The sequence below is a fragment of the Acipenser ruthenus genome, chromosome 8 (assembly GCF_902713425.1).
Source record: "Acipenser ruthenus chromosome 8, fAciRut3.2 maternal haplotype, whole genome shotgun sequence".
In the NCBI taxonomy this organism is placed as follows: domain Eukaryota; kingdom Metazoa; phylum Chordata; class Actinopteri; order Acipenseriformes; family Acipenseridae; genus Acipenser; species Acipenser ruthenus.
The window spans coordinates 50,181,782-50,195,828 of record NC_081196.1 but is presented as its reverse complement, the minus strand read 5'-3'; the positions used below and the strand labels follow the sequence as shown (position 1 = coordinate 50,195,828).

The 14,047-nt window shown below is 38.1% G+C and overlaps 1 protein-coding gene across 7 annotated transcripts in view; it reads right to left on the bottom strand.

Annotated features, from left to right (window-relative positions):
* LOC117407102 (unconventional myosin-XVI-like) overlaps positions 1 to 14,047 on the bottom strand; it is a 158,660-nt gene that overhangs the window by 7,570 nt on the left and 137,043 nt on the right. For 5 of the 7 annotated variants that reach the window (XM_059029137.1, XM_059029138.1, XM_034011734.3 and 2 more), the window contains 2 exons: positions 11,759 to 11,917; positions 9,145 to 9,224 (listed from right to left, as the gene is read on the bottom strand). In XM_059029137.1, the coding sequence (XP_058885120.1) occupies positions 9,145 to 9,224; positions 11,759 to 11,917 (239 nt within the window). Of the gene's footprint in view, positions 1 to 7,841; positions 7,927 to 9,144; positions 9,225 to 11,758; positions 11,918 to 14,047 lie in introns of all 7 variants that reach the window. The other 2 variants (XM_034011736.3, XM_059029139.1) reach the window with 2 other exon arrangements.

Sequence of the window (14,047 nt, the reverse complement as noted above, 5' to 3'; positions counted from 1 at the left end):
CCTATAGTATTGTTCGAAATGTCATTTAAGGGCTATAAACAGCATTGTGAGTGATGCAACAGGTTCTGGGGACTGGAGACTATGCCAATTGCTGGTATTAAGCTTTTTTTTTTTTTTTTACCAATAGATAATATTTTTTGATACAATTTTTCCTTAGAATAACATTATCATGTGAAAGCTCTGCTTATATGAAACAGAAAACTACATAACGTATTATCTACCACTCTGTTATTCTCAGCCTGGTGTGTCAGAGAGCGTACACAAAATGTCAGGGCTATATAAAGAAATATTTACCTCACAAATGGAGATATTTAAAGCTCTGTTTGACAGTGTGTGGCGTGGTTTCAGTCAAAGAATGTTATCAGTCACAAATAGATAATACAAGTGGTGTATATTGAGTGTTACGTGGCACAAGGCTTACATACATTTTATGGTGCATATTACCTAATTTACACCCTTATTGTAATCTATTTCTACCCCTGACATTATCTCCCCAACTAATGTCAATGTTCCATATAGATAAATGAAGCTCTTTTCATCCATATGTTGCACTTAGCTGTAGATGGCTTTCAGTTTTCCCGAGCAGTTCATATGCAGTATGATCCAGGAATCAAATTGGGTAACACTTGATATTTCACTAAAACAAGTACTGTATAGAAGTACAGGATGGTTCAATCCCATGTTCTGCAAAGATGTGTGCACGTAGGTACAGTGTACATAGTCTGTGGTGCTATTCATGTGGAATAACCTTACAGAGAAACACAATGGGATTACTTTTGACTTCCATTACAGCAGCCACAATGCCAGATTGTTGTTTAGCGCCACCATTTTTGTTTTGTACACGCTCCAGTCCAATTTCCTATAATGATACTACCTACAACATGAGAACCTACATTTCTTTCAAGCAACAATATACAGGTAGTGGATAAAAAAATGGAAACACCTGGGTAAATGAGGGACACCAAGTATACTGAAAGCAAGGGCTTCCACACAGGTGTGGCTCATGCGTTAATTAAGCAAATAACATCCCAGCATGCCTGGGGTCATGTATAAAAATGCTGGACAGGCCTTGTTGCCTATAATTATGGCTAGCATGGCTGCAAGAGGAGACCTCAGTGACTTTGAAAGAGGGGTGATTTTTGGGGCGCGTTTGGCAGGAGCTTCAATGACCAAGACAGCTGAACTTGCTGATGTTTCACGAGCAACGGTGTCTAAGGTAATGTCGGCATGGAACTCCGAGGGAAAGACATCATCAGCAAAGGGCAACAGTGGGCGGAAGCGCATACTCCAGGATCGTGATATCCGTGCATTAATTCGAAGTGCAAGGCATAACAGGTGAGCAACTGCAGAGCAATTGACTGCAAATTTCAACCTGGGGTGCGAGCAGCCAGTTTTATCAAAAACTGGTCCGCCGAGAACTCCACAGAGCGGGATACCATAGTGGCCCAACGCCCTAAGTGACTTTACATTGGTGTTTCCATTTTTTTGTCCACTACCTGTACATATATATATATATATATATATATATATATATATATATATATATATATATATTTATTTATTCAAAACTGTAACATTCCCAATACATTGGTTTTCCCCAATACTTTTAATGTGTAGGAGTTCCAAGCTAATAAATTGCATCAAGGAGTTTTGTGACATCATAAACCATGCAAGTGAAAGCTTGATGTCAAAACCGTGTAATACAACTGTTTTATCAAGATGTAGTAATAGGTACTATCCATGTAATTATGTACCATATACTGTACAGTGTTACCATAGTAATTTATTTATTTATTTATTATTTTTTTAATTTTTTTTTTTTTAATTTAGTCGTCGCCAATTATTTTTACCCCGGTTTTCACCCCAATTTAGCATGCCCAATTATTATCTGTATCCCCGGCTCACCGCTCGCAACCCCCCCGCCGACTCGGGAAACTGAGGCTGGAACACGCGTCCTCCGAAACGTGCTCCTTCCAAGCCGTCATTTTTCGCACTGCAGATCCACAGCAACGCCACCAGACCTATAGTGCCGGAGGACAACACAGATCTGGCGGCTCCGCTGCAGAGCCACAGGCGCCCTATCGGCCACAGGGGTCGCTGATGCGCGGTGAGCCGTGGATTCCCCTGCCGACCTAATCCCTCCCTACCCGGGCAGCGCTCAGCCAATTGTGCGCCGCCCCCTAGCAACTCTCGGTCACGGTCAGCTGTGACATAGCCTGGATTCGAACCTGCGATCTCCAGGCTATAGTGCACATCCTGCGAGGAGCGCCTTTACTGGATGCGCCACTCGGGAGCCCCACCATAGTAATTTATTGAAATAAATTAAATTAATGTTAATGCATAATAAAAGAAAAACTAAAATATTATAACAAAAACACTTTTACCTTCACAATAATATGCCTCTTGTTGGTTTCTGAATGATAATTGGTACTGAGAATTGCATATATTATCATGTTGTTATATATTGGACCAATATATAATTATATTGTACAACGATAGAATGTGTTGCCTGGAAACTTCATTTGTCAGCATAGGGTTAAACACAATAGCATTTGTATATCTGAATGAAACTATTTTTTTAAATGGCTAAAAAAAGCATTTACTTAGATGTTTATAAAACACAACAAATGTACACTGATGCACTTTGTAGGTGACATATTGTTCATTTATTTGTTTTTTGGCATGTCATTCAAATTAAATCACTGTACTATATTTTTCTTATGTTTCACATTAACTAGGACCAATCCAAGGGAAAGGACTGATTATTAGTATTATAAACACGAAATAGCATAAAACCTTTTTCAGAAACAGACTACAATACATATGAAGGTTTGTAGCAAGAATAACCTCTTTCATGATGAAAATTAAACACTGCTTCATTAGTTTCACATATTACCACCTTTTAGAATGGTTTAGTTAAAGGGGGCCCTTAGTGAAGAAATGTATTTGAACACTGAATGTAAATCAAGTCAATATGTAAATCTGAGTTTGATTGGTCTCTCCCAACTGGTTACTTTAGACTACATATGAATCAAAGGTCAGCTACGAGTTATGTGTGTACATGCTTCTCAGATCTAAATCAAAAGCTGGACCTGGTGCTCTAATACTGCCCTAGGGTCCCTCTTTAAACCACATCATTCTCCTGAGAGTTGAGACTGCATGACACTATGCAGATAATGCCACAGCCATCACCACTTCCACTAACAGCAAGGTTTTACTGATACTGCACTGTTTTCTTTTTTTTTTATTTCTGCTTCGATTAAGCTTGAATTGGCCATTACTGCTTATTTATATATATATTTTTACTTGCAATATTTTTCTTTATTCAACTGCAGTCTTCAATATATTGTTTAGTATGAAGAGATGCAGAATATATGGACAATAATATTTGCAAACATGCCCTACTTCTAATAAAGGAGAAATACATTTCATAGTAAATATTACATTTTTGTAGCCAAAATTCACATCTTACAGACACTTGACCTTTCTGTGTTTCTAACTTGTAACAACAGCTTTCAAATAGTCACCTTTATAATTGAGTTTATAAATCAAAAGTTAAAAAGAACATCTGACAAAATGTACATTAATTTTATATCACGGCTGTAATGATAATAATAAAATAAAAAAATAAAAACACACATACAATCGCAGTGGAAATGTCAAAATTGTTGAGGTTCTATACTAAAACATGTAAAATGTGCTTGACAGAATATATGGTGCTTAGCATAAATAGGTTACTATGGCATTTGTTCCAGTAATAGTATACTATAAAGACTTTGCTGTCACAAGAACAAGAAAAGACTCATCTACAATCTCCTACAGTATAATACAGTGTGCTTAGCTGGCAGGGCCTAATGACATTTGCAATTAAAACTGTAATTTTAATTTGTATGTCTTGTATTTTATGCAAAATGAGTCATACAGCAAAGCTAGATAAGCCTTTGAAAACCATGTTATTTAATAAACTGCATGATCCATATGCATATAAATTATTATATAAACTGTCACCATATAACTATATGACTGTCATTTGTAAGTGAGACAATTATCCGAGGAAATATTTTGGACCAAAAAATACAAAGCATTATCATTTCCAGGTTGATCATTTTTTCTTGAGCCTTTAAATGCAAATGGTAGACATATAATTGTACAGTACATTTAATCATTATTTAAATTTTCCATCTCATCATTTATTTTTGACTGCTTTATAAACAAAAACATCACACTAAACTGCTATAAATATGCATTTTAATTTAAATGTTATCAGTTTTAAAAATGATCAAATAAGTGTTTCTAACTTCATTTAAGTCTAATTCCATTTAAATGCCATACTATGCCTGATTGCCACAGTAGCATGCAATGTTTTAAAACGTACTTACATAATAGACTTCAACTTTTTAAAACAAAAAACTGCATCAACAGTCTTCAATGTAGACATTACATTTCACAGATCAGTTACAGTTAACTAATTTAAATATACAGGGAAAAGATGTATTACATGCAAACTTTGTTTCAAAACTTATTAATTTGTTGCTAAATTAACAGTCAAGCAGAGCTTGTGTGTGCTGACCAGCTTATTGTACTTATAGTCACTCACAATAATCAGATTTCTCAGACCTTTTAAAATCAAGGGATTTAATGTCTTTTACATAAGCCTTTAAGGCACGCACAATAAATGATACATCTTTCCAGCAGCTGCTCATAGTAATGTAAGCTGTTTCAAGGCTCATTTAGAAACATTTCTAATGTAAACATGGTTAATATGAGAATAATATTATAGAAGTAATGTACAGCAGAAACACAACAGCAAATCTGATCGGTCTATCAATATTCTTTCTTTCGACTAGAGCCGTTTGTTTAGAATTAAGCAAACCTGTACACTTTGAACATACTGGGTTTGATTTCCTGATACATGTGTACTATAGATTTAAGCAATTCCCAAATTATATCACAATATAATATATGGATAAGTACTATAATTGCATTTCATCCCATACCAAAAAAATTTCCCAATTAAGCAATAGTACGTCAAAAAGTAATAATTAAGTGATGTGACGACACATCGTCTAATTATGACTTCCCCAGCAATTTTTGGGGAATTCTCTGTATGTCTTCGAAACAGGAGGTGTTGTTTTTATTTAGAAAAAAAAAAAATTGAAGCACTGAAAATGGCCCACTTTGAAATTCCCAACTACAAGCAAGGGAATCATTCACCGGAGACCAAGAAAACAAAAAAACAACAAAAAAACAGCCTTCAATGTAAGCCTTCAAATTCAAATGGGGCTGAAGTGAATTGCTTTAGGTTATAATTGCATCTCTGGCTTCTGGTGAATTCATCATAAACCACTGGGGCTTCGCTCTCATTTGTTTGGTGTCACCAGAACCTTTCGATGCAATTGAAACCTTGTAATTCACTGCAGCTCATCTATTATTCTATAGGAATTAGATCTGATATAATTATGTAAATATGGCTTCAGTACATTCTAGCCCCATTTTATTTCCTGCACCTAATGCAAATTATTGTATAGCTTGATTATATAAATCAATGACTTATATATTATATACTGTAAGGCATCATACTGAATATTATATATATATATATATATATATATATATAATACATGGATGAAGGCTATATTTGCATCCTGAGCCATTCGAAAAAAAGGCATAATATTGCAGTAGTGACTTCAAAATGGCATAATAGTCCAGAAGATTATACTTGACCTTTGACTCCTGTGCACCCCGAGACCACTTTCAAACAAAATGTCTAATTTTAAATCACTCGACAACACCCACAATTCATGTTTTTTAGGCACTTTTAACAAATCTGTCTCTGAAGATTTACAATCATAATCGTCCTTCGCCAACGGCAGCATCAACCAAGCAAACAAGACACATAATCGTCAACTCTGACAGCGACTAAAAAATAAAACAAACAGCATATCCCATTAAAACACCTTTTCCTTAAAAATACATTATTTTTTCTACCCAGTTTAATTATGCCGACACATAAACCCTAGATGGAATTATTTTCCTGTAACTCACTGAAGCACATCTATTATCCTCTCTCTGTCTCTCTCTCTCTCTCTCTCTCTCTCTCTCTCTCTATACAGTATATATATATATATATATATATATATATATATATATATATATATACATTATATCATCATTACAATTACTTGCAAATCCTAATGATACTTACCTTTCAGAAGTTTCACACAAAATGTTCTAAATGTTCACATTCTTTCTTGGTTTATATTACGTCAGTTATGGGTCAGAACTTCGTATCAAGCAATGCAACAATATAGGTATTCTATTTAGCAAGCAAGTTAATGGACTAAAAAGTACCTCAAGTAATAGGATAATTGCAGGGCTGATTTAATATTAATAGCTGTATTTTTGCAGTACTGTTAATTAGGACAGATTCCAAATCATTCTTCAGAAAGACTATTTTCTTTTAACAAATACCTGGAAGCTATAGAAACCAAGACTTATGTATAGAAGAACTAATTATAAATACAAGCAGGGGAAGCAAAGGAAGACTGTCAGCACTTAAGTAAGAGGACCTAACAGTAAAGTTTAGATGATCTTTAGGAATATGAAAACGGCAGCATATATTTTACTTTTAACTGCATTAAATAAGCCTAGGGGATCATTATTCATAATTTCCTGCAAAGTGAAATAACCATGAAAGGAACAAAAGCTTTTACCCAATTTTACTGCAGCTTGTTTTGCACTGTAACATCTGATGAGCTCAAGTGATATTTCCAGGGCAATAATACCAATCAAGCTATATTTAAAGCTAAAACCTTAAGGTGTTAACGAAAAGCTGTAGAGTTTATAACAAAACACAATGCATACTGTAGCAGACCGCTGTGATCCACTAATTTATCTTTTTCAACATAATCCTGATGGGTTTGATATTTGAATTCAAAGATCATTCCTCATAAATCAGTGTTAACCATGTGTGTTTTTTTTATATCAGAGTATAATAATTATTATTAATTTGGGTTATATGGAATAAATGAATAAACAAATACATATAGCTGGACTTGGATGGGATATGAACCCAATAGATATCACCATAGTTTACAAGCAAGATGTATGCACATTTTATGAACATGTTCATATTGAGTTATAAAATGGTATGGATAAATTAAGTGCTGTGATTGGCTGAACAAGAGACCGTGTGGTAATAATTGTCTTACAGCACGGCTATGACATCATAGACCAACTTACTTACCTGATCTATTAATATTACTACGCCTTAATAGTAACAATTATCTAAACAGTGTTTCCGTAGGTAGAAATGTCAACATACAACTTTATGCGTGCGGTAAGACAATTCTTAACGCACATCCTGGGTGATTGAACGCAGGGCGTGTGGTAAGAATTGTCTTACCGCACACCCTGTCGTGGGTTATTTCTTACATAGCCAGGTGGGATATGTGTCTATGGAAGCAAACAGCGTATCTGTAACACTGATAGGAAATGTTATTGTGAGCACAAGATTTCAACAAAACAATGGGCCAACAAAACAATTGTGAATATGTTGAAAAAGAGGACTATGTAAATCAGTATAGTTTTTTGCTGTAAACTCTATAGCATAGTCAGTAACACATTAAAAGGTCCCTGACATTTGCAAAAAAAAAACCACAAGATTAAGCACAACCATGAATTAAATCACCACCATAGCACCAGTATAACAATAGCAATGACACAGTGTCAATGCACATATCTTTATAGTGACAATGGCTATAGTGGCTCTATAAATGTGAAATGGGAAAAGAAGCCAGCTGAGGGTGTGCTAAATGTAAACAACATTTTACCAAACTCACCCCATCCCCATAAACACCAGCACACCCATTCCCCACCTTAGACTGGGCCTCCAGTGCCACAGGCAGAGAAGGAGAGGTGTCCCCTCTGAAAGGATATAAAATAGGAAGAGAAAGCAATCCACTCTCACTGAATAACAGCCATGATGCCAACACTTCCAAATGAGAAATCACAACAGAAATACAGCAGACATGTTGTACCAGTGCCTTTTTAAAGCAACACATACACAGAAAATACTCATAGAAATATATATTACACAATAACATATCACAATATGAAAGTCGACTTTCAGGGAAACCAGGAATCTGTTTTTCTTCTGAATCTCAAACATGCTGTTTTACCCTGTTGTTATGCTGTTTAAGATATGGTTATCAAAATATGATACCCCAGAGATTTATTCAACATTCAACGTCCTTCAGAAGAGACATAAAACTGAGGTCCTATTGTAAGTGACTCTGCAGCAGCAGTTATGATGCATAGTTTACTCCCTAGTCTCTGTATGTCGCTTTGGATAAAAGCATCTGCTAAATGACTAATTAATAATAATTTATTCAAGGTACCAAGCGCTGACAATTGCAGTCAAAAGTTATGTTTTTAAAGATCTAATACCTGCATCTGTATTAATAATATTCATCGTGCCCCATGTACTGAGAACATTCAACCAATTTCTTTAATCTGTCTTTGATGATGCTGGGGCTTTCTGGTTCTACAAGATGCACATCCAAAGGCAATAAATCTTCATCTCCAAAAAATACATTAAAAAAAAGGCATCAACTCTTGGTTAGTACTGTAAAGTTCATGATAATAGCCTGTCCCAATGAAAGCCCAGTTTGGATTGTAAAACCTAATACTAGTCTTCTGCGGCCTATTAAGTGACTGGTTTAAACTACAAAGTAGCCTCCGACACCCATGAAAGCTCACACTGGAATTACAGTAGTGATTCCACGCTAGCATTAGCAGTGAAATGCTTTTTCACAAAGCCAGATCTGAATTTTAGAGTAATCATAAAGGACATAGCTTCTGCCTTCATGTGGCAAGTTTAAGTGAAAGATGCCCCATTTCACACAAGTAATGTTTCTGCTTCTGCTAGTGGATCACTTTAATAATGCTCTCTTGGTTAGCTTTCTGTTTATTCATGAAAGAAAAGTCCATGTCAAACATGCCACCCGGGATTATATATTTACCTCTAGAGTTTGTCTCTCTCAATAATGATTAACTATTGTTAGTAAATAATTAATTTCTGTATACCGGATCCCATCTCAATACTATCAGTTTAAAAGAGATAAAGTAAATGCAGGTCATTACCTGACTATTATGGCCTTCCATGTGTCTTTGAACTGATGGAGCTGCTGAGCTACTGGAAGATTTTGAATACTCTGGTAAACCTATGAATAAAAACAAAATGGTATTTTAATGCAAGATACATTTATTATACATAAACAGATCCTTAAGTAGTTTTTACCAAACAAATATCTGAACTAGGACTATTTGCTGTTACATCTTGTGACTTCTGCTGCCCTGCTGTGCATTTTCTGTTTATTATAGAGTAGAGACAATGGGGGTTATTTTCAAAGCAGATCCGCTGGAGGATAGCACAATACGCCATTATTTTCCACCAATTGAGTATTTTCTAGAGCTGCAGAAAACACGTCGTTAATCTATCGGCTAGTTTGGGTCATTGGTTATTCCAACACTTTCTTTTTGGTGGCATATATAATGATCTAAGAATCTGTGTCTATTTTCCACAGACCAAAGTGGTGGTTAATTTAAACTTCCACCAGTTAGCTTTCCACCTGCTTCAGAACGGTCAATACATCTATCCGACAGTAAAAAAAAAAAAAAAAAGTGACAGCACTTCAAATCGTAGGCACAATTACAGTGTCTCCCTCAAAATTCATCATGTCCCAGTTTGAACAAACAATGCGCTTAGAAAAGCTGCTGACATGAACCCATGTCTATTTTTTTTTTACATTATGTGAAAAACGACTTAATGAATATCACATTCTTTTTTTTATCCAACGATATGAAAAAGCTTTCACCTTCTTATTTACAATGTAGGCGATCACTGCTTGCGACCCAAGAGAACCAAACTCCCTGCTGCCCTAGACCTTTACCGCACTCTCCTCTCCTCCTTCTCCTCTACTCTCTCCTCTGCTAAATGTACTTATTTCCAATCTATAATCCAAGCCTCCACTAACAACCCACGTAAACTATTCTCTACCTTCTCCTCCCTCTTAAACCCTCCCCCCTCCTCCTCCCTCCTCTATCTCCCCTGATGACTTTGCCTCCTTCTTCTCTTCTAAAATCTCAGATATCCGCAAACTCTTTAACACCTCTCCATCCCCCGCACCCACTCCTGCTCCAACCCCTACACCCACTGCACCCCCTACTAACTCACCCTCCTTCTCCACCTTCTCACCCCTCTCAGACTCTGACCTCTCCTCCCTGCTCCAGGGTCACAAACCCACTACGTGTGCCCTGGACCCCCTCCCCTCACCTCTTTCAAGCTGCTGCTCCTGCTCTACTTCCCTTCATCTCCTCCCTTCTCAACAACTCTCTCCTTTCTCGTCTCTTTCCCTCTGCCTTCAAAAAAGCCTCTATCACTCCCCTCCGCAAAAAACCTACCCTCGACCCCACCTCCCTCCAGAGCTACCGTCCCGTCTCCCTCCTACCCTTCCTCTCCAAAACCCTCGAGCGGACTGTACACCGCCAGCTCTCTGCTTTCCTGTCCAACCACTCTCTGCTCGACCCTCTCCAATCTGGCTTCCGCTCTGCTCACTCCACTGAAACCGCCCTCCTGTCTGTCACCAACTCACTAAAGTCTGCCCGAGCTGCCTCTCTCCTCTGTCCTAATTCTCCTCGACCTCTCTGCTGCCTTTGACACTGTTGATCACTCTATCCTACTATCCTCTCTTGCTGACCTGGGAATCTCTGGAACTGCTCTGGCTTGGTTCTCCTCCTACCTCTCCAACCGCACTTACCAGGTAACCTGGCATGAAGCAACCTCCACACCTCGCCCTCTCTCAACAGGAGTCCCCCAAGGGTCAGTCTTGGGTCCTCTCCTGTTCTCTCTCTACACCCGCTCCCTGGGCCCCCTCATCACATCCTATGGTTTCTCATACCATTTCTATGCTGATGATGCTCAGATTTTCCTCTCCTTCCCCACCTCTGACTCCACCATCCCCTCCCGTATCTCTACCTGTCTGTCTGCTATCTCCTCCTGGATGCACTCGCATCATCTCAAACTCAACCTCTCTAAATCTGACCTCCTTTTCTTTCCCTCCTCCTCCTCCCCTCCCTCCTCTGATCTCTCTGTCTCTGTTCCTCTGGAACCTACCACACTCTCTCCCTCTTCCTCCGCTAAGAACCTCGGAGTCACCCTGGACCTCTGTCTCTCTTATTCCCAGTACATCTCCACTCTGGCACGCACTTGCCGATTCTTCCTGAGCAACATCCGAAGAATCCGACCCTTCCTCACCAACTACGCTACCCAGCTCCTGGTCCAGGCCCTGGTACTCTCCCGCCTAGACTACTGCAACTCACTCCTGGCTGGCCTCCCTGCGTCCGCCACCCGCCACCCGAGGATATTTCTTTTCGGATTAACAGGTGGAAAAATGTTTTGGATTTTGCCAGTTTCCACTGAAAATGAAACCCCTTTCCAAAATTGTGTTCATTCTTTTTAAAATATTACTTTTACAATTTTCGAAATATATAAACCGGTATATTTAACATCTGAAGCTATCCACTACCTATAATAACACACATGCAAACATGCTACTGGTCCAAGGCCAGGTCAATAATGATTACAGTGGTCTGATGATAAGATGCCTTATCACTAGGGAGGTTGCCATGCAGAGTAAAGTTCAAGTCTTGCGTACAAGTTCAACAAGGCTCTAAAGGCCATGCACCACACTTTTACCATTTGAAATCTGGTTTCCATTTTCTACTGCAACAGGACTGGGTGCTGATGAAGAGAAGGTAGTCACATGGTTATTGGCATTTTTATCCTGAAGTTCTGGCGACTGTCTTGTTTCACTGTGGTTCTCCCTGCTAGGCATGTTGATGTTTGAGTTGCTGCCTATTTTTGAAAAAGAGAAGGCTCTTACACAAAATGCTGTTACAGTATAACAAGAAGGCAGTTGGTAAACTACAGTCCGTTTTTTTTTTTTTTAATATGGATATGCAATTGTATCATATACTCTTCTCAATTTGTTCCTGCATGTAACTTTACATATTTTCTCATTTGCTTTACAATCATGGAGAAAGCACCTTCTTCATGGAGTCATAAATACTAGATTGATAATCAATATCCCACAGATGGGAATGTAATGCTCCCCCTCCCGTAATATAGCTCTAATATGCCCCACGGGGCACACTTTCACCACAATACATTTTTTATGATTGCTTTAATGGGGGTAAACTAGTCTGCTTTGGGGCAAGGTTCCTAAACGTATTTTCTTTGTGTTCTCTATGAACTGATAAAAGGATCCATTGTCCTGAACTCACAGAAAAACACTGTTTTCTAATTCTTGTTGACTAAAATTATATAACAATAATGCAATATATGCAGAGTTCCTTCATTGGGAGACTTAAGCTGTAAAGGCTCTAAACATTACGTGCTGTATAGAGTTTAATCACTCTTTTCACTTGTATAGACTTTTATTTTGGTAATCTCAAATCGGATATGCTACAGGGGAATATAGTACATAAGAACATAGAAAATGGTGGTAACAAGAAGCTATGTGAATTGGGCCCATTATCCCAGTGAGCTGTCGTTTATATTCTGGTATGTCACAGGTCTATGTCACCATCACATTTAGCATGTAGTATATAACCCTGCAAATACAAAGTCAGTACCTGAAATGGTCCCTGAGATATAAGGCAATAACAGTGTAAGGCAGAAGCTTTGTAAAATTAGTGTGTGGCGGAGTGTCCCGGCTTGGAACAGCTTTGTCGCAGTGGTTCGGGGCTTCCTGGGCAATCACAAGGCCGAAAACTATGTGGAGCTGGTTGAGACTCTGGTGAAGATCTACGGCACAATGGGCTGTAGGATGTCCCTCAAAGTCCATATCCTTGATGCTCATCTTGATAAATGCAAGGAGAACATGGGAGCGTACTCGGAGGAGCAAGGCGAGCGCTTCCACCAGGATATACTGGACTTTGAACGCCGCTACCAAGGACAGTATAACGAGAACATGATGGGAGACTACATTTGGGGGCTGATTCGTGAAAGTGATTTACAGTATAATCGTAAATCTTGAAAAACTACTCACTTCTAAATCTTTTGTATTCATTTTTGTATTACTTTTTTATAAATACATGTTAATTTGGATTCATATGTTGTTTTTTTCTGACTTTATGTGAACGAAAAGACACAAATTCGCCCGTTTTCTCATTGGAAATAGGTCAATTTCAAAATATCACTCCTGGTCACAAAAGCAAAGTTTGTGGGGAATAATAGCCATTTTCTATACTTTTGCGGCACAAGCAATTAGGAAATAACACTTACTACCCAGGAACAAAAATTGTGTTACATATATTTAAAAACCCTGTGAGGATGCATGGCTGATCAGCTACTGATTATTTAACTAGCTGACAGTCATGCATCCTTACCAAACGCGTGCAGACTCTGGCCGAGGGGTAATAAGATAATTAACAACTAGTTAATCCCTCGGCCAGAGTATATAAACCTGCAGCTCTCTGCACTCGGGGTGAAGTGTACAGAGGAGAGTATGGGGAGCGGAGAGAGCGAGCGAAAAAATAACGACAGTTAAAAACGACTGCTAAACAGTATTTGTTTATTCGTTTGGCCCTTGTGCCTTTTTGTTTTGTGTTTTGTTGTTTTGTTAAAATCATTTGTTTTGTTTATTAAACACGCTGAGTGCCATTGCATTCAGCTTCACCCGCCCATCCACTGTTTGGGTTTCAGTTACTTCCTGGTCCGTGACATCATCACACCTCACCACTCCAAGCCAGACTGTTACATAGTGCCACAAAAGGGTACATTTTTCTACTACAATGTCAACAGTCAAACTTGACCATGAGATTCCAACGCTGCAGTAGTGTAGAGTTTGGCTTTTATCATCTGGAAACCAACAAGTCACATGACCACAACAGGTGATCTGCTGCAATATTTTATTAATCACAAAAACAAAATGTCAACATGAATAACGGTCTGAGCATAAGCCATTTATAAGGGGGTTCATCT